The following is a 21,282-nucleotide window of genomic DNA, read 5'->3' as shown; positions in this document are numbered from 1 at the left end:
CATTTGAGACATTGAGCAAGGCTGAAGTCAACGAGGATGAGAGCGGAGAATGGGCTGGTTTTTGGCACCGTCTGCCTGCATTTCACCGGTTTTCCTCTCCCTCTTGCGAATTGCTCTTGGAGGAAAGCGCAGTAGCCTTGGGACCCATGTTGCCAGGGTTGATTGGCGAGCCTTATCACAGGGAAATTTGCAACGACCAATTAACCTATCAACCGGTACATCTTTGGAGTGGGAGGAAACCAGAGCACTGGGAGGAGAAAATGCAGTCACGGGAAGAACATACAAACTTCTTACAGGCAGTGGCAGGAACTTCTGTGGACAACATGAGGTTCATGTTGCATGTGTTTCTGGATTCTAGTTGCTCTTGCTGTTTTTTGTGTGGTTTGATTGGGGCGATCGATGCAGACTAGTGCACTTCTACGAAGAATGGCTCTAGGGCCTGCAGTGGGCTTGCAGTGCAGCACTGAACTAAACTAAACCGAATACTACTGGACTCCTGGTTTGGCAGTCTATATGTTGTTCACACGTTTTTTTTAGCTGTTTGTACAATTTATTTGTTTTTCTCTCGTTGAATGTCTTCTTGAATAGGTTCCATGGTGTTTCAGTGTTTCTTTGCCGGTGGGAGGGCGAATCACCAAGTTGAATTCTGTATACATACTTTGATAGTAAATGTATTTTGAATCTTTAAATAATTTAGGGCTGCAAGGAGCATCTAGGTTGAGTATTCAGACTCAGGATTGTTTGTCCATCTTGCAACATGTTAAGTTTTCCAATTGTTAAGATGAATGGATTGATGGTCCTTGATGTCAGAACTTGTGCATTTAACTTTTTGATCTTCCTTTTGCAGCTGTTCCACGTGGCTTACGTCCTCATCAAGTTCGCAAATTCTCCACGGCCAGACCTTTGGGTGCTTGAGCGGTCTACAGACTTTGGAGCGAGCTACCTCCCCTGGCAGTATTTTGCCTGTAAGTACGATCCTGGAGAGTGTAGAGAAAGCGTTGCTATCAAAGGTATAATTTTTGTAGACCTGTTCATTAAAATCTATGGAATATGAGCCAATGCACATTCTGGTAAATAATGCACTCATCAGAAGCTACTCTGTTCCTGGAGAGCTCACTTCATCTCTGCTTGCTTGCTTGCTTACTGCCCATTACGCTGCTGATGTTTAGGGCTGCAATGAACGTCCTCTATTTCTGGTGATGTTTAGGGCTTCCATCATCATGTCAGTCGCTTCTGCTTGGTTTTCACTACCGCCAGTCACACAAGTCCTGGGTGGAGATTCAGGAATACTGTTACACTCAGATGTAGAAGGATTCTTCATTGTTGTTTTCATAACAATTTTGTTTTACCAGTTAGGGTTGTTAGCCCTGAGCTGAACCCCCTGAACCTGGAAGACCAGACCAGTGGACCACTCTTAGTCTGTCCACTACCCTTTGACCTGTTTAGCACAGGTGACCCTACCAAGAGCCAAAGCATAAAGCCCTGACTTAAACCAGCATAGCTCTCTGGATCATTGAGGCATGCAAGCCTTCAAACCCCGACATGCTTGTGGTCCTCTTGGAGGTTCAGCTCTGCACACACATGTATATTGTTCGTCCATCGACAACGTCGATGAGGACCTCGACACCCATTATGATGATGTCGAGACTAGCGTGTGATTTGGATTTAAGTGAGGGAGAGTGGCGCAGTGTCAGCCTCACTCTCTCTTCCCAATTCCCATCTGGATCCAGTGGCAAGACAGAGTCGAGACAGCTGGGGATGGGACTAGGTGCAGTGGATGACCAGGACGTCTTCTGTCTCTTGTCCTGCTCTACACGTTCCACAACGCTTGCAGAGACTACTTTCTTGACCGTTGGACCTTCCATTGGTCTCGTCTGCTCAATCCGCCGGAGTCTGTCTTCACATGCTGGGATAGACAATTCCCTATCTCACCGAGGGTTTGAGACCCGTCAGCTACCCTCACCTGGTTTAGCCGGCTTGTGGAAGCTGTTGCTTGGGGTGTGGCTGCTGTCGCATGCAAACAGCTACGGGGAGCCACAGGTGAGAGCTGAGTGCCAGGTGGGGACCAAAGGTGGGCTAACCACCTTGAAAAGGACGTGACATGTTCCCCCACTAGAGGTGCTACCCCTCCCTGACACCCCATACACACGTGTAACCTGCAACTGGTTGTGTGTTTTGCAGTGGAAATTTGAGATATATTGAAATAGGCATAAAATAAATGCAAGCAATTGCAATTTAGCAGTGAGGTGCACCATTCTCAAACACACCACAAAATTCACGAGGCCATTCTTTTTTTAGGTCCTAGCTGGATACATGTTAGGTGCCTAGAATTTGGAAACTGGGGACTAGCTCCTTTTGAAAATCCCTGCTGATGAGCCTCAGACTTGGAGTGCTGTGGATACCCTGCAGTCACTGGCACACTTTTAAAAGTTGGACACTCAGTGATGACTTGAAATGAAGAAAATGTAGAAATATGCAGAGTCTACTCTGAGCCCCTTACCCTATTCTCCACAGGACTGGCAACCCTCCTGGGCTGCACTGGAGAATCTGGGAATTAAACATTTATCTCCATCATCCTTCTCAGCTGAACCATAGATCAAAATCATGACGGTGATAAAATATTTTCAATTTTTTTCTTTCATTACTAATAAATGTTGATCATAAGAATAGTGGTTGGCTAATCATGGAGAATCATCCAATTGGCTAAGATATTATTTGTTTGCTGTCCAATCAGGAAGGGGGTGTGCTCAAAGAATTGACATGTCGTTTGTTTGCCTGTAGCTCGTGTGATATAATTGCCATGATTAATTTAGACCATGCTCTCCTCAAGAGTTGGTCGTGGGCTTGTCAATGGGTTCCACAATGAGAAAAGAACACAGGTATCCGCAGCTGGGAGATCTGATTTATAATGAGGTGCCAAGCTCAAATTTAGTAAATTCTTAATAGAACATAGATATTACAGCTTTGGACAAGCCATTTGCCCCCATGACATTGTGCCGATCTTAATTTATACTTAAAGTCCTCCCATCCATATTCCTCCATTCCTTTCATATTCATGTGTTTATTTCAAAGCCTCTTAAATGCCACCAGTTGTGTGTTTCCACCCACCCCAGACATTGATTATTATCTGTGTTAAAAAAAAATGCATCTCACATCACCTTCAAAGCAAGTCCTCTGGTTTTTGACATTTCTAACGTGGGTAAAAGATCTGAATGTCTATCTATGCCTCACGTAATCTTAAAAATCTCTATCTATTTTTCCTTTAACCTCTGACATGAGAGAGAGCGACCAAAATTTGTTCAATCTTTCCTTGTATCTTATTCCCTCTGATCCATTCGGCATCCTGGTATGCTTCTTCTGTCCCTTCTCCATAGTCACACAGCCACGCACAAGGCCACACTGACTTACACTGCTGGCCATGCCTTTCCAAATGTGCATGAATCCCATTACTCAATATCCTCTCCAGTAGCTTCCCTGCCATTGACATGAGGCTCACTGGCCTATAATTACCTGGATTCTCTCTGCTGAACAAAGACACATCATTTGCTACACTCCAGTCTCCCGGGACCTTGCCTGTTGCTAGTGAAAACACAAAGATCTTCATCAAATCCCGAGCCATCTCCTCACTTGATTCTTTCAGTATCCTCTGATACATGCCTTCAGGCCCTGGGGACTTAAGCAAATTAATGCAATTGAGAAGACAAGTCTCGCCCCCATTGTTGATGTATCGGTTCTCGCTTCGTGTTATGTGCTTCCTCGATGCAGATTCCTCTCCATTAACCTGAAACGTTTTGCTGTTGGGTTGGCTGTTTCATTGTTGCCTCTTGCAGCATTATAATGAGCCTAGATTCATAGAGTTAATTCATAGAGCACAAAACAGGCCTTTCAGCCCAATTTGTCAATGCTGCCCAAGGTGCTTATCTATGCTAATCCCACTTGGCCCATATTCCTCTATACTTTTCCAATCCTTCCACCTGTCCAAATATCTTTTAGATATTATAATTGTGCCTGCCTCTGGCAGCTCATTTCATATACCCTCCAATCGCTTTCTGAGAGAACTTGCCCCTTAGATCTGCATTTAAATCTCTCCCCTTAAAAATCAAAATAAAACTGCGGATGTTAGAAATCTGAAACAGAAAATTCTGGAAACATTTGACGGATCAGGTGGAAAGCGAACTCGAGTTAATGTTTAAGATTAGAACTTGCACCGATCTGCTTTGAGTGTGAGCTGGGATCAATAAGGATTTAGCCAGCGTTCGTTTCTTTTACTTCATAAAGACCTGACCAAATTCAAATTTAATTAAGTACAAATGCAGACGTTGGCAATGATTTTTATTTTGCCTCAATGTCTATTATTTTGTGTTGGTTTCCTTTATTTCAACAAATATGGCTTATTCATAATATACAATCAGTGCAAGTGCTTTGGTACATTCATTATACTGGTTGGCATGTGGCCAAGTGGTTAAGGCATTCATGTAGTGATTTGAAGGTTGCTAGTTTGAGCCTTGACTGAGGCAGTGTGTGTGTCCTTGAGCGAGGCACTTAACCACACATTGCTCTGCAACAACACCTGTGCCAAGCTGTATGGGTCCTAATGCCCTTCCCTTGGACAACATTGGTGGCGTGGAGAGGGAAGACTTGCAGCATGGGCAACTGCTGGTCTTCCATACAACCTTGCCCAGGCCTGCGCCCTGGAAACCTTCCCAGGTGCAGATCTGTGGTCTCATGAGACTAACGGATGCCTATATAATATACCTTCAATTCATTTACAATATGTCAACACCACTCACGTTTCCTCCTCACATATTACACCCATGAAGTGTTAGGATGTCACATCCTAATGATGCAAGGTCCATGCATCAGAACCCTAGACTGTGGTCCATCCCAACACAGCCCCTGGTGGTTACACCAAGCTTCAGTGCATCCCTCAGCATGTAACCCCACACCCTGGAATGTGCCAGTTAACAGCATTCACTTGCTTTCAGCTCCTTGCATTCAAGTGCAAGGAGTTACCTAACCGACTTCATTATGGATTCTTTGAGAAGTGTACAGGCCCAGAATTCTTTGGTGATATTCACATTGCTATTCCCAATCTGACTGTCACCCAAGTTCAGTATCTTGGGTTGTGCATTGAAACAAACCTTGGATGTTTGAACTGGATTGGGACAAATCTTCCAGCTGCAATTGGTTTGTCTCAATGAGCAACCCAGGATATGGGTGTGAGTCAGATTGGGGATAGCAGGGTGACTATCACCAAAGAATTCTGGGCTTGTACACTTCTCAAAGGCGCCATAATAAAGTTGGTTAGATGTCTCTTTGAGCTCGAACGTTACAGTAAGGTTCTGTTTTAAAGTGTAATAGCCTAGACTTCCTTGTCACTCATTGGTGAACAGCAAGAAATTCTATGGACCTGGTAATATTTGTGACATGAGTTTCCTCTTCTCCAGAGTCAGTTGCTCTTGGCCAGCAGCCAATCACATTTGGAAATTCCTTCAACCAGAAAGCAGTTGGCACAATTTATATATAAATATTTTAAACATTTCACAGAGAACCAAATAAAGATCACAACACCCACATAAGATCTATCTGAAGCTGAGTGTCTTGTATATTTTAAAATAACAAAGTGCTCTAAATGGTTTTATGATCTAAGTACATAAAATAAGTTGGTTTGGGTACATATATAAATTATTTAGGTGCTATTCATAACTTAGATCACCGGTTTTAAAACTAATTGTCCATTCATGTAACATTTTCCAGTGATATTTGTATCTAACGTGAAACGTTAATCACCGAACCTCAATCATTAGTGATGTTTCCTTCATACTTCTGAATGAGGATGTCCAGGAGCTTTTTCATTGCTGTGAGATTCGGTTAAATGAATGTAGCATGGTCTCTGTGTTTCTCTTTAACAGAAGTTTATTACTCAAGGATCCTGCATATTAAATGGTGTGAATTGGGCTTCTGTGTCTTATTAGGACATCTATTTCTTAAAATACAGCACATCTTGTAATTGCGTGCCTGGGATCTCATATCTGCAATCTTACGAAATCAAACCATCGCTGGATGGGATGTAAATAATGAATTTCAGGTTAGACTGCGGTAACCTTGTTTGTGTCTGTGGCTGAGATACAAACTGGAGACATAAACATCTCCTGGATCCGGTTACATAAATATTCGCATTATTTGTTTTGCTATTAATATGGAGGAACTCAGCAGGTCAGGCAGCATCTATAGAAAGAAAATAGAGTACAAGACCTTTCAGCAGGACTTATGAAGGTTCTCTGTGTATTTACTATTTAAGTAATATTTGAGTAAACTTGTGTATATATTGATTAAGCATTCATGTTTATTTAAATAATTCATTACGGGCTATATGTATAAATATGTGATTTGCATATGTCATCACACTATGTGATAGTGTGCACCTTGCTTAAAGTAAACATGAAGTTAGACCTACATTTTGGATTCCTGTGCCTTCCTTTAAATTAGTTTAATGTCTTGAAGTTATAAAACTTAATATTGGGAATGAGTTATTTTTAAAATGATCCTGTGACGGCTATCAGCCTGTTGAAGCACAGTGAGACATTCAAACTTAAAAGAAACTACAGCAAGGAATGGAGAGTAAAAAACGTGACCTAGTACGTGCAAACTGTTGAGTTAATAAAAAAGAAGGCAGTAAATGGAGGAATTTGTGGGTTCATAAAGAGTGAGTACCAGAGGATAATCATAAGGAAAGCAAAAAAGTAGACATGTTTGATTACACAAAAGATGGAATGTGTGTACTCAGCTAATTGAACAATATTTTGAAGCAAATGAAATAGCCAATGAGGAACGAGTACCAGTGTTGCGGAGTTCATTAGGTTAAAAGGCATACAGTTTGCTTCAAAGTTTGACTGCTCCATTTAAACCAGCAGAAATGAGTTTTGCAGGTATTGTCGAAGTAATGCAGGAACATTTAGAACCAAAACCATATCTGATTGCAGAACACTTTAGGTTTCATAAGTGGAGTCAAAAAGGAGGGGAATCTATCTCAGCATACATGGCTGAATTGAAGAGATTGTCTGAGCATGGTCAGATCGGTAATAGGCTTAATGATGCACTGAGAGATTGTTTAGCTTGTGGAATCTTACAAGAAAGCATTCAAAAATGGCTCCTTAACTGAAGCACAACTTACATTTAAAAGAGCAATTGAGATCGCTGTTTCAATGGAAACTGCAGAGAGACACAATTGTGCTGCTGTCAGGAATGGAAGTGAGCGTGAACAAAATTGCAGCATCTAAACAGAGATCGGCCCGGTTGCACAAATTGTGTTACTGTTGTGGCAGGGGCTTATAAATATTACACCAAAAATGCAGATTTGAAGGTGAAACTTGCAGAAAATGCAACAAAGTAGGACACATGCAAAGAGCATGTTGGGCAGACAAAAATAAATGGTCTGCACAGGGAAGAGAAAAAGCTAAAAAGACATGTTGCAATTTCAAAAAGAGCACAAATCTACATGCTGCTGATGAAAAATTTGATATTGATGAGAGTGATGCAGGACTGAGTACCCATGAGATTTACAGTTTATGGCTTACACCAGAAGTGAATGGCAAATTAATTAAAATGGAGTTGGACACTGGTTCTGCTGTATCAGTCATTCCACAAAATGAGTTTGAACGGCACATCAAAGATACTAAATAAAATAGACAGCTAAGAACATGCACAGGATAACTCCCGTGAGAATGACATTTGTATCAGTGAAGTACAACAACCAACAAGCCACACTGACCTGTTATGTAGTAAAAACATGAAGACAAGCATTGTGGACACATGATTGGCTGAGACAACCAAACTTGATTGGAGATCCATCCACTACTTGCATGCTGCATCCCCTGCAATGAAGCTAACTGAAAGCGAATTAAGAAAAGCACTGGATGATGCCACAACTGTCTCCACGTCAAACCCCATAAAACATTACCCCAAAGTGAACAAACAGGTGTTGGTGTTAACCTCTATGCCTCTGGTTAGAAAGTGTATTGAACCAAAGAAGGACCATGCTGCTCAGAGGAATCGTGAAAGTGACCAAAGCAGTGGTTTGACTACAACATATATTGTTGGCAACATGTCTGAGAAAGCTTCTGATGTGTATAATTATACATGCAAAGTATGTTTAATTATACATGCAAAGTATGGGTTGGTTTTAAGCTTGAAGAGAGTTCAAGGAGCTTCAGGAAAGTTGCAAGCGTTCAGTTTTTTTGAGTAAAAAGAACAAGAATCTGCTTTGCATATATTAAGGTTATTGCATAAACTTCAAGTGGGAGACAAAAAGCTGCTTGTAAAAGTAGACACAAAGATGGAAGGCCAAAAAGAAAGGAGTCAACAGAGATACAAAAACAGAAGATTCATCAGATGATGTGGATGCGGAAACCAAGAGGACAGATCAGATTGTATAGGGAGCAACTGAAGGATTGATAAGAGAATACTCCAGTGAACAAAATGGACCTTCCCAAGATCAAGAAGCGCAAACTAGAAGAAGAAGAAAGGTTTCCAGAGCTGTCAGAGCTACTGGCTGCATTCTCAGTTAACTCCTACAGCCACCATGGAGGAGGCCCCAGAACCTGAGAGTGTTTTCACAGTCACACATCTCAACTGCCAAGTAGAGTGACCTGCCCCTTGTTACGAAAGGCATTATCCAACAAGAGTAAGAAAGCCTTCACAGTGATTAAATCTTTAGGCCAGAATGGGACAAGTTAATATTTACTCTGCTGTGGATGTCTAGTTGTATTATGTGGTATACTGTGAATTTGTTGAAATGCATTCTCTATTGAGTTGGAGTTTGTAGCTAAGCAGGAAGGGGTTTTGTCTATTAAATATTTAATTAATATTTGCGTTATCGTGTGTGTGTGTATATACACACACACACACACACAAAAAAAAAATATATATATATATATATATATATATATATACACACACACATACATATATATAAAATTAGTTATTAAGTGTTCTTGTTCATTTAAGTAACCCATTATGGGTTATATGTATAAATACCTGAATTGCATGTGTCATCATGCTACTACATGATATGTGTACGCCTCACTTAAAATAAACACTGAGTTAGACCCGCATTTCAGATTTCTGTGTCTTCCTTTGAATTAGTTAAAAGTTTTGAAGTTACAAGACATAACAGTCTCAACCTGAAACATCAACTGTTTATTCCTTTCCATAGATGCTGCCCGGCTTGCTGAGGTCCTCCAGCATTTTGTGTGTGTGCTGTTTATTTTTTGTCTTTTAGTTTGGTCTTTGTGGTAATACTATTGTTATGTTCACCTTGAAATGACCAGGGGCATGTCTGGACCTCCACTAATGAAGACCACTAAAATGTAAACACTTGTCCATACTTGGAATTGATGAGACGATGTGAAACCAGCCAAGCAATAAACAAACACAAAGCAAAGAAACGACAGCATTTAATTAAGAATGTATAGATACTGTGTGTTTTTCCTGGCATTCATCAACTCTCTTTAAACCTGAAATAAATGAACAAAATGCATTACTTGACAAAAATTTCACTGATAAATTCTGAGTTTGCCTCATATTTCAATAGCTCCATTTAATATTAGAGAATGTATACAGTGTACAACCTGAAATTCTGGCTCTTTACAGAATTCCACAAAACTGAAGAAAAACCCCAAAGAATGAAAGACAAAAAAATGTTAGAGTCCCAAACCCCTATTCCCCCCATCTGCCAGGCACTCAGGATAGGACGGATGGTTAAAAAAACGAAGCGAGCATGCAGTCAGACTGTAAGAAAGGGTAGGCAAATGATAGCACAAAATTGCAGCCAGCAGGATGAGTATCAGTGCATTAGGGATGCAGAATCAAAAAGGGTAGCAAGTATAATACTCAAAGTGTTATATCTCAATGCACGAAGTATCAGAAATAAGGTGGATGATCTTGTTGCACTATTGCAGATTGTCAGGTATGATGTTGTGGCCATCACTGAATCGTGGCTGAAGGATGGTTGTAGTTGGGAGCTGAATGTCCAAGATTACACATTGTATCAGAGGGATAGGAAGGTAGGCAGAGGGGTGGTGTGGTTCTGCTGATAAAGAATGGCATCAAATCAGCATAAAGATATGACATAGGATCAGAATATGTTGAATCCTTGTGAGTTGAGTGAACAAATTGCAATGGTAAAAGGACCGTGATGGCAGTTACATATAAACAGTAGCTGGGATGTGGGCCACAAATTACAATGGGAAATGGAAAAGTCATGTCAAAAGGGCAATGTTATGATAGCCATGGGAGATTTCAACATGCATGTCAATTAGGAAAATCAGGTTGGTAATAGGATCTCAAGAGTGAGTTTATTGAATGCCTACAAGATGGCTTTTCAGAGCAGTTTATTGTTGAGCCTACTAGGGGATCAGCTATACTGGATTGGGTGTTATGTAATAAACCAGAGGTGATTAGGGAGCTTAAGGTAAAAGAACCCTTAGGAGACAGTGATCACAATATGACTGAGTTCAACTTGAAGTGTGATAAGGAGAAAGTAAAGTCTGGTGGAGCAGTATTTCAGTGGTGTGAAGGAAATTGCAGAGGTATGAGAGAGGAGTTGGCCAAAGTAAATTGGAAGGAGCTGCTGGTAGGGATGACAGCAGAGCAGCAATGGTATGTGTTTCTGGGAAAATGAAGAAGGTGCAAAGATGAAGAAATACTCAAATGCTAAAATAGTACATCCATGGCTGACAAGGGACGTCAAAGCTAATGTAAAAGCAAAAGAGAGGGCATACAACAAAGCAAAAATTAGTGGGAAGATAGAGGATTGGGAAGTTTTTAAAAACCTACAGAGAGCAACTAAAGGAGTCGTTAGGAGGGAAAAGATGAAATATAAAAACAAGCTAGCAAAAAATATCAAAGTGGATAGTAAAAGCTTTTTCAAGTATGTAAAAAATAAAAGAGAGATGAGAAGTGGATATAGGATTGCTAGGAAATGAGGCCAGAGAAACAATGGGGGACAAGGAGGTGGCAGATGAGCTAAATGAGTATTTTGCATCAGTCTTCACTGTGGAAGACACTAGCAGTATGCCAGATGTTGAAGGGTGTGAGGGAAGAGAAGTGAGTGCAGTTACTATTACAAGCGAGAAGGTGGTCAAAAAGCTGGAAGACCTAAGGGTACATAAGTCACCCAGACCAGAAGAACTTACACCATAAGGTTCTGAAAGAGGTAGCAGTAGAGACTGTGGAAGCAACAGTAAAATCATTGGACTCTGACATGGTTCCAGAGGAGTGGAAAGTTGAAAAATGTCACTCCACTCTTTAAGAAAGGAGGAAGCAGCAGAAAGGAAATGATAGACCAGTTAGCCTGACCTTAGTGGTTGGGAAGATGTTGGAGTCAATTGTTAAGGATGAGGTTATGGAGTACTTGGTGTCATAGTACAAGTGATTTCCTTAAGGGGAAATCTTGCCTGGCGAACCTGTTGGAATTCTTTGAGGAGATTAGAAGTAGGATGAATAAAGTGGATGCAGTGGATGTTGTATATTTGGACTTTCAGAAGGCCTTTGACAAGGTACCGCACATGAGGCTGCTTACCAAGTTAAGAGCCCATGGTATTACAGGACAGTTACTGGCATGCTTAGACCATTGGCTGATTGGTAGGAGGCAGTGAGTGGGAATAAAAGGATCCTTTTCTGGTTGGCTGCCAGTGACTTGTGGTGTTCCGCAGGAGTCAGTGTTGGAACTGCTTTTTATGCTGTATGATCTAGATGATGGAATAGATGGCTTTGTTGCCAAGTTTGCAGATGATATGAAGATTGGTGGAGAGGCAGGTAGTGTTGAAGAAACAGGCTGCAGAAGGACTTAGACAAATTTGAAAAATGAACAAGAAAGTGACAAATGAAATACAAAGTTGGAAAATGCATGGTCGTGCACTTTGGTAGAATAAATAAATGTGCAGACTATTTTCTAAATAAGAAATTCCAAAAAAATTCCGAGATACATGGAGAGTCCTTGTGCAGAACAACCTAAAGGTTAACTTGCAGGTAGAGTCAGTGGTGAGGAAGGCAAATGCAATGTTAGCATTCATTTCAAGAGGCCCAGAATACAAGAGCAGGGAATGTGATGCTGAGGCTTTATAAGGCACTGGTGAGGCCTCTCCTTGAGTATTGTGAACAGTTTTGGGCTCTTCATCTTAGAAAAGATGGGCTGGCATTGGAGAGGTTTCAGAGGAGGTTCACAAGGATGATTTCAGGGTCTGTCCTCGTTGGAATTTAGAAGGATGATTGAGGAATCTCATTGAAACCTTTCGAATGTTGAAAGGCCTAGATATAGAAATATCGGAAAGGATATTTCCCACGGTGGGGGAGTCTAGGACAAGAGGGTCATCCATTTAAAATGCAGAGAAATTTCTTTTGGCTGAAGGTGGTGGATTTATGTAACTTTTACCACAGGCAGCTGTGGAGGCCAGGTCATTTTTTGTATTTAAGGCAGTGATTGATAGGTTCTTGGTTTGCTATGGCATCAAAGGTTACGTGGGGAAGGTCATGGAAATGGGGTTGAGGAGGGGGAGAAACAATCAGCCTTGACTGAATGGCTGAGCAGACTCGATGGGCCAGATGACCTAATTCTGCTTCTATGTCTTATAGTCTTATGACAAAACCATGTGGATATTAAAACATGGAAAGCATTAGTTCAAGAGCTCATCGGTACTCACTTGATGACAGCCTCCCACCCCTTCTCTTCACCTGCCCATCACCTCCTTCCTCTATCCCTTTCTTCCATGGTCTGCTATCATTTCCTATTCAGAGTCTTTCTTCAGCCCTTTACCTTTTCCACCTATCACCTCCCTGCCTCTTACTTAATCCCCTATCCCCTACCCACACACCCGTGCCTGGTCTCACCTATTACCTGCCAACTTGTACTCCTTCCTCTCCCCCCACCACCTTAATCTGGTTTCCATTTCCTTCCATTCCAGTCTTGAAGAGTGTCTCAGCCCAAAATATCGACTGTTATTCCCCTCCTGACCTGCTGAGCTCCCCCAGCACTTTGTGTGTGTATGTGTCACTCATGATATCCAACATCTGCACAATCTCCTGTGTTTATGTACAGGAAATATTATTGTGTTAGCGCAACATAACAAGCCAAAATGATTTTCTTTGGGCTTGACTTTTCTATAAATCTCCCTTTACATGTGAAGCCTAAATATTTAAAATAATTAGTGATTAGTTTGGGTTCTTTTACTTCCCAGCAACCCAGGTGGTCTTTGAAAATTAGAGTATGCTCTTGCTACAATAGGGTTTAACAGTACTGGCTGTATCCAAAATAAATCTCTGCCTGTTCTGAGCTACAGGATACCTTTTAAAACCTATACAAAAGTCGTGAACTGTAAGATCTGTTACTTGAAGCAAAATCTGTGATGCCATAGATGAATGGTGTGTCTTTCAGAAGGAAACAGATAAATAATTTAATAATACCTAAAGCATCAAGCCTAAGCGCAGAAGAAGTAGGGTAGGAACCCATCCCATTTTTTAAAAAAAAGTTACAGAAATGGCAACAGAAGCTCAAAAGACCTCATGCCTGGATGAGAAAGCTTTGCCCAGAAGACATATGAAGTCATGTGGTGAAATCAGAAGCTACAGGGCCTGTCAGCCTTCAGCCCAGGACAGGATTCTGGTAAGCTGCTGTCAGCGGCCTATGCCCCAGTCAGGGTGATGGCCTTAAGAAGAAGAAAGCACCAAACAGTATAATTTCACATATTTGTACATGAATGGAATGTTTTCTCAGGCAGGGAGATTTATGCAGTTCATTTATCAAAAGATGTTGATGTAAAATCAAATTCCGCCTTTCAGTGTGGACCTGCTTTTTTTCTGTGATTTGACCCAAAATGGCCATTTCTTTTCACAGTTGCTGCCTGACTAGGGTTGCCAACTGTCCCATATTAGTCAGAACATCCCGAATATTGGGCTAAATTGGTTTGTCCCATACAGGACCGCCCTTGTCCCGTATTTCCCCCGCTAAGGTAAGGCATTCCTATGAAACAGTTCATAAGCTGAAATGGCGTAAAGCGCAGAAGCGATTACCATTAATTTATATGGGAAAATTTTTTGAGTGTTCCTAGCCCCAAAAAAATAACCTACCAAATCATATCAATAACACACAAAACCTAAAATAACACTAACATACAGTAAAAGCAGGAATGATATGATAAATACACAGCCTATATAAAGTAGAAATAATGTATGTACAGTGTATCAGAATTGGGAAGATTAAGCCAAAACTGATTTGTAGAAAAAAATTGGCACGTACACGTATGCGTACATCACGCATGCGCACACAGGTGCCCACGCAAGGCTTCATGGTCATGGTAGTCTTTCTTGGGGTAAACACAAGTGTCCCGTATTTGACTGCTACTTTTGTCCCTTATTTGGGAGTGAGAAAGTTGGCAACCCTATGCCTGACCCATAGAGATCCTCCAGCATCTTGCTTTTTGTTTCAGATCTTAGCATCTGTAATCTCTTGTATATACCTGAACTGACGAACTCCTAGTATATAATATAAAAAGTTAGAAAGCAGTCTAACCTTTCATTCACAGTGAGAGTGGTGAGAGAGGAAAACCTCTGCCTATATTCAATGAACTAGTGATCAAACCATAATCACGTCTTTCAAAGAAATAATGTTATTAAATACATCTTCACAATGGAGTTATCAGTCAAATAAACATTGAAAGGGTTCGGTCACCGAACCAAATTTTTAAAAATTCCTTGCCAAAGGAAAAGCCAATGCCACAAGTTTGACAAGGATCATAAAGATACCCCTTTATGTCGAAAATTAAGGTTTTCAGAACATCGTTAAATTCTGAAGTAATACAGATTGTGACATTTTTCACCTAATTTCTGAAAAGTAGTAGCTAAAATGATTCAGTAGAATTTTAGTTTAAATAGAAGTCACCACACAATATTTTTACTGTGTTGTAAGATGCATAACTCCCCTATATCAAATATACAGTAAATTATCTTTTATGATTCTAAAGGCTGAATGCTTTGATTCTTTTTAAAATCGAGTCCGGTGGCCACTGAGCGTATGTTCGTGGTTCTCTGATGCAGGAACCCACCCACCTCAATGTTTGATGTGTTGTGCATTCAGAGATGTTCCTCTGCATACCACTGTTGTAATGCATGGTTATTGGAGGTACTGCTCCTACCTCTCAGCTTGAAGCAGTCTGACCATTCTCCTTTGATCTCTCATTAACAGGCATTTTTGCCCACAGAACTACCACTCACTGGATGTTGTTTTGTTCCCCCCCCCCACCCCCCATTCTCTATAAACTCTAGAGACTTGTGTGTGAAAGTCCCAGGAGATCAGCAGTTTCCGAGATACTCAAACCACTTTGTCTGGCAGCGGCAATCATTCCTCATTCAAAGTCACTTAGTTCTCATTTCTTCCCCATTCTGATGTTTGGTCTAAACAGCAACTGAATGTCTTGACCATGTCTTGAGTTGCTGCCACATGATCAGCTGATCAGATATTTGCATTAATGAGCAGGTGCATACATGAATCTAATAAAGTGGCTATTGAGTGTAGAGTTATACATTTTAAATTCCCCTACTGAAGAGGGCTTTATGTGGTTCAGATGGTATAGATCTATACCCTCCAAACGATAGATGAAATGTCCATTCTATTCTAGCCTGTTGCAATTCTAGCATAGTTGCTGATGCGGGAATGGACCAGTTCTCGTATATTGGAAAAATAAGTTGGTATTCTAATACATCCTAAGAGCACTAACATTTTTTTTGTAATGAATTTACTGGCTTACTTGAGGTGCAGACCACCATTTTGAAGGTTTGAGCAGTTTTCCCAGGAAGAAATGTCTTCGAGTGGCACCAGGATGAGAAGCAAGGAATACGTAGGCTTCTTCTGCCTGGAACCATCCACTAACCTATCTGTTATCTGCAGCCTTTGAGAACAGTTGTCCTTTGAGCACACTAGGCAGAATTACAAAAGTTCACTGTACAGAAGAATTCTCACCACCTAGGACATGCGCTCTACATGTGAGGAATGTTCTTCCATTCTGCCATCGGATTTCTGAACAGTCCATGAAGCTAAATCATTCCTTTTTTCTCAATATTTATTTATAGTAATTTGACATCTTTGCATATATTATATATGTGTGTGTATATAAAACAGTTAAATAAGTAGCTAAAAAATACAAATTAAAAAGTAGTGAGGTAGTGTTCATGGGATCAACATTCATTCAGAAATCATATAGCCAAGGGGAAGAAGTTGTTCCTGAGTAGTTGAGTGTGTGCTTTCAGGGTCCTGTATCTCGTTCCTGATGATAGCAATGAGAACGGGCATACAGGTTTCCCCTGCCATCTGAAGGTGGAGTATTCCTATGAAACGATTCGTAAGCCGGAATGTCATAAAGTGAAGAAGCAATTACCATTAATTTATATAGGAAAAATTTGTGACTGTTTGCAGACCCAAAAATAACCTACCAAATCATGCCAAATAACACATAAAACCCAAAATAATAGTAGCATATAGTAAAAGCAGGAATGATATGATGAATACACAGCCTATATAAAGTAGAAATACTTCTCCACAATTATTGCCACACTGTTCTCCGTTGCGAAAATCTCATGCAAGCGCTCTCAGCAAAAACACGGCAGAAACACTCTCTCCAGTAACCTTTAAGCTATGAAGCTGCCAAATCATACCAAATAACACCTAAAAAAATACACAGCCTATATAAAGTAGAAATAATGTATGTACAGTGTAGTATCACTTACGGAAATCAGGAAGACATCGAGCACACTGATGATGGTGTGTTAGGCTGAGTCGTCGGAGGTTGGTGTGGTGCGTGGTCCCCACCCTCAGGGCAGCCAACCGATACCGATCCGCAATGAATGCAGGGGTCCAGCGGTAGCTGGAACGCACTCAGCACATCTTTAAGAAAAAAGCCAAAATAAACAAACTAATTAATTAGGTGTTGCCCAGCACGTAAATGTCGGCCCAGATCAGAGGTGACGCAATCAGCAATCGCCTCTGATCTGGGCTGACGTTTATGTGCCGGGCGGCACCTAATTAATTAGCTTGTTTATTTCAGCTTTTTTCCTTAAAGATGTGCTGGGTGCCTCCCGGCTACCGCTGCATTCTTTGTGGATCGGTGTCTGTCCGCGGCTCGGGGTTTGGGGTGGTGGGACACTGGGGTGTCATCTCATCGTCGATCAGGGCAGCCAGCTCATCTTCTCCTATGTCTGCCTGCCTCGATGTCGAAGGTCAAGGTTCGTCATGTGCTGTGGCTGATATGGAAGGCTTGCTTGACTGCTTAGCCTCACACATTTTTAAATCATACAATTCTTTGTAAGCACTCAAACCATCTTGCAATTATACCCTAAACTGACGTACCCTTTCAAAATTAAAGTTGTACTTTATCATTGCAGCAAAAATCTCACACAGTTGCTTCACGTTCAGTTCCTGGACGACTTCACTTTCGGTCCGTTCGCTACTGCATTCAGTTTCAATTGTTATCCTTTCCTCTTCCAATTGCATCAGCTCTTCATCTATCAGTATTGGTCATGAGATGCCAAAACCTCTTCAACATCATCTTCGTCAACTTCCACAAGCCAAACTCACTTTGCCCTTGCTTCGTTCACCACGATCGAAACGCTTAATTATGTCTAGTTTTACGCTAAGTGTAACAACCTTACGAGCTCTTTCAGGCTTTTTCGATACCTTAGAACTCATCTTGCTAGCGAATGCTCACAGGCACGTGTTTAAGCAATGCCGGCGAGAATGTCGTTCCGAATCCGGAGGAGAGCGGCTGCTCGGGGCACGCGGTGCTTTTATCACGCGCTGCTTTTTTCGCTCGCTGCCTTTTTTTGTAACAGTGAAAACACTTTCTGTTTGCAAAAACAGGGAACTAATGTAGGTCTTTCGTAACAGTGAGGTTTCGTAAAGCGAATGTTCGAAAAGCAGGGGACACCTGTGTCCTGGGTGATGGGGGTCCTTAATAATGGATGCTCCCTGTTCTAGCTGCTACCGTCCAGGAAACGGTACTGCAGCATAAAAGCCAGGACCAACAGGCTCCAGGAAGTCTTCTTCCACAAGGCTATCAGACTGCTTAATTCATGCTGACACAATTGCATTTCTATGTTATATTGACTGTTTATATTTAACCTCCTTGTTACTGTCCTATTGTACATACCGTTTATTATAAATTACTATAAATTGCACATTTAGACTGAGACGTAATGTAAAGATTTTTACTTTTCATTTATATGAAGGATGTAAGTAATAAAGTCAATTCAATTCAATTGAAGCATCGCTCCTTGAAGATGTCCTGGATACTATGGAGGCTCGTGCACATGATAGAGCTGACTTAAGTTTACAACTCTCTGCAGTTTATTTCGATCCTGTGCAGTAGCCCCCCCAACCCCCAAACCAGACGGTGATGCAGCCAGTTAGAATGCTCTCCACATTAAATCTGTAGAAATTTTCTAGTGTTCTTGGAGAGATACAAAATCTTCTCAAACTAATGAAATATAGCTGCTGTTGTGCCTTCTTTATAGCTGCATCGATATGTTGGGTCCAGGTTAGATCCTTAAAGTTATTGACATCTAGGAACTTGAAATTGCTCACTCTCTCCACTTCTATGAGGACTGGTGCCTGTTCCCTTGTCTTACTCTTTCTTAAGTCCACAATCATGTTTTCGGATGAAACCTATTTTTTATTACTGGGTAGTGGGTCACTTATTGATGAGTTTTGTTTAGGCAATTATATCTGTTGAATCTGTTCGACATCCCTTAAGAATGCAAACTTTCAGTTAGTATTTTTAGTATTATAGGTAATAGTTTTTGCAAAGGCACGATGTAATCAAAATATTTCTAAGATCTATTTATTACAAAGTTAAATTTAAACTGATGTCCTTTGAGGACAAAGTAATGCTTTACAGTGCCAGCAATCAGAAGTTCGGGCTTCAATTCCTGCTGCCGTGTGTAAGAAGTTTGTACATTCTTCCCATGACCGTGTGGGTTTCATTCAGGTGCTCGGGTTTCGTACCCCTTTCCAAAAGATGTATGAGTTAGGGTTAGTAAATTGTGGGCATGTTATGTTGGTGCTGGAAGCATGGCGACACTTGTGGGCTGCCCTCAGCACATCCTTGGACTGTGTTGGTGCAAGCAACACACGTGTCTGTATGTTTTGGTGTAAATGTGACAAATAAAGCTAATCTTTAATGTTTAAACCTTTCAGCTAGCGCTCAAGATTAGTATATCATAGTTTAGTTGCAAATTTCACAAGTTAGATTTTAGATTATGAGGACACTCAGTCCTCGTTTATTGTCATTTAGAAATGTATGCATTAAAAAATGATTAAATGTTCCTCCAGAATGATATCACAGAAACACAGGACAAACCAAGACTAAAACTGACAAAACCATATAATTATAACATATAGTTACAACAGTGCAAAGCAATACCGTAATTTGATAAAGAGCAGACCATGGGCATGGTAAAAAAAAGTCTCAAGTCCCGATAGCCCCATCATCTCACGCAGACGGTAGAAGGGAGAAACTCTCCCTGCCATGAACCTCCAAGCACCGCAAACTTCCTGATGCAGCATCATTGGAAGCACCCAACTGCAGCGGCCTCTGAGTCTGTCCGAAAACTTCGAGCTTCTGACCAGCCCTCCGACACTGAGCACCATCCTCTGCCGAGAGCTTCGACCCCACCCTGGCCGCCGAGCAACAAGCAAAGCCGAGGACTTGGGGCCTTCCCCTCCGGAGATTCTGGATCACACAGCAGCAGCGGCAGCGAAACAGGCATTTCAGAAGTTTCACCAGATGTTCCTCCATGCTGTCACATCTGTCTCCATCAAATCAGGATTGTGTACCGCACCCTACTTGACAGATAACAGACATCACCACCGGAGTGGCTGCTGCGAGCTGCGTTGCGCCGCCATCTTCTCCTCCTGCCAATTATTAAATACTTCATAGGAACTTTGTTCTTTATGAATCCGGTCACAGCATCACAGCAGTGATACAGATTCATTACTGTTTTGGTTAAGGCCATCAACAATTGATGACGCAGTAGCATTGTGTTTAGTGTAATGCTTTACAGTACCAGCGATCCGGGTTCAATTCCCACCGCAGCTTGTCAGGAACTTGTAAGTTTTCCCTGTGACGGTGTAGGTTTCCTGCAGGTGCACAGGCATTTCCTCCCACATTCCAGAAATGTACGAGTTAGTAGGTTAATTGGTCTCATAGGTGTCAATGGGTGGTGTGAACTCATTGGTTCTGAAGGGCCTGTTACTGTCCTGTAGTCATAGTCATACTTTATTGATCCCGGGGGAAATTGGCAACTTTGAATTTTTAAAAATTTAAATAAGCTGGAATGTATTCCAAAAGTTAATTCAGATGTAGGGGTTGATAAAAATACACTGGCATTGGATTCAAGCCGGATATCGGCAATCGCCCCCTCCCTGGTGGTTGGCATTCCATCTTCATTGTTCAGCTGTTTCAACCTCTTGGCTCCACGTGCATCCATAGCGGTGGGGTTGGGGAGGTGACCTGCCCTCAATACTGAGTCAATCCTGCTCTGAGGTCAGCATTCAGCAGTTGGAAGTTCTTGCCAAAGTGGGCTGAAAATCTTGTACGACAGGAATGGAGATGTTGTCTGATATGATGGTGTACCTGTAATGCTGGATGGGTCTTTCCCTCGGCTCAATAGCATATAACCTACGGATGCTGGAACCTAGAGTGAAAACACAAACTGCTGGAGGAACTCAGCAAGTCAAACATCACCAGTGGGGGCTGGGGAAGGAATTGTCAATGTTTCAGGTCGAGGCTTTGCCATGGAACTGAGAGTGGAGAGGGAAGAAAGCCAGTATATTGAGGAGGGGGGATTGGTGGGGAGGCAGGGACTAGTAGGTGATAGGTGCACTGAGGAGAGATGCTTAGTGATGGCAGATGGAGCAGGTGAGGCGGGGAAGGGTGAAGGTGGAGACAGCTACTGCGAATACAAAGGCTATCAGTGCTAGAATCTGAGAAGTAAAGGGAAGAGTTGGGGCAGATGAACCCTGATGGTTTCAAAGGTACATATGATGTCAGAGAAATGTATACAATATACGTCCTGAAACACTTTTTCTTCACAAGCATCCACGAAAACAGAGTGCCCCAAATAATGAATGACAGTTAAATGTTAGAACCCCAAAGCCCCCCCCCAGCTCCCTCCCCCCACGCATATGCGGCAGCAAAACAACAACCAAGCCCCACCAGCAAAAAAGCATCAGCACCC

The 21,282-nt window shown here is 41.6% G+C and overlaps 1 protein-coding gene across 1 annotated transcript in view; it reads left to right on the top strand.

Annotated features, from left to right (window-relative positions):
* Nucleotides 1–21,282, top strand: part of lama5 (laminin, alpha 5) — a 377,869-nt gene that overhangs the window by 94,884 nt on the left and 261,703 nt on the right. The window contains exon 3 of the mRNA XM_063041218.1: nt 848–965. Coding sequence (XP_062897288.1) covers nt 848–965 — 118 coding nt within the window. The remainder of the gene's footprint in view (nt 1–847; nt 966–21,282) is intronic.

Source organism: Mobula hypostoma, chromosome 2, assembly GCF_963921235.1.
Source record: "Mobula hypostoma chromosome 2, sMobHyp1.1, whole genome shotgun sequence".
NCBI classification, from domain to species: Eukaryota; Metazoa; Chordata; class Chondrichthyes; order Myliobatiformes; family Myliobatidae; genus Mobula; species Mobula hypostoma.
This window is presented reverse-complemented; position numbering and strand designations above follow the sequence as displayed.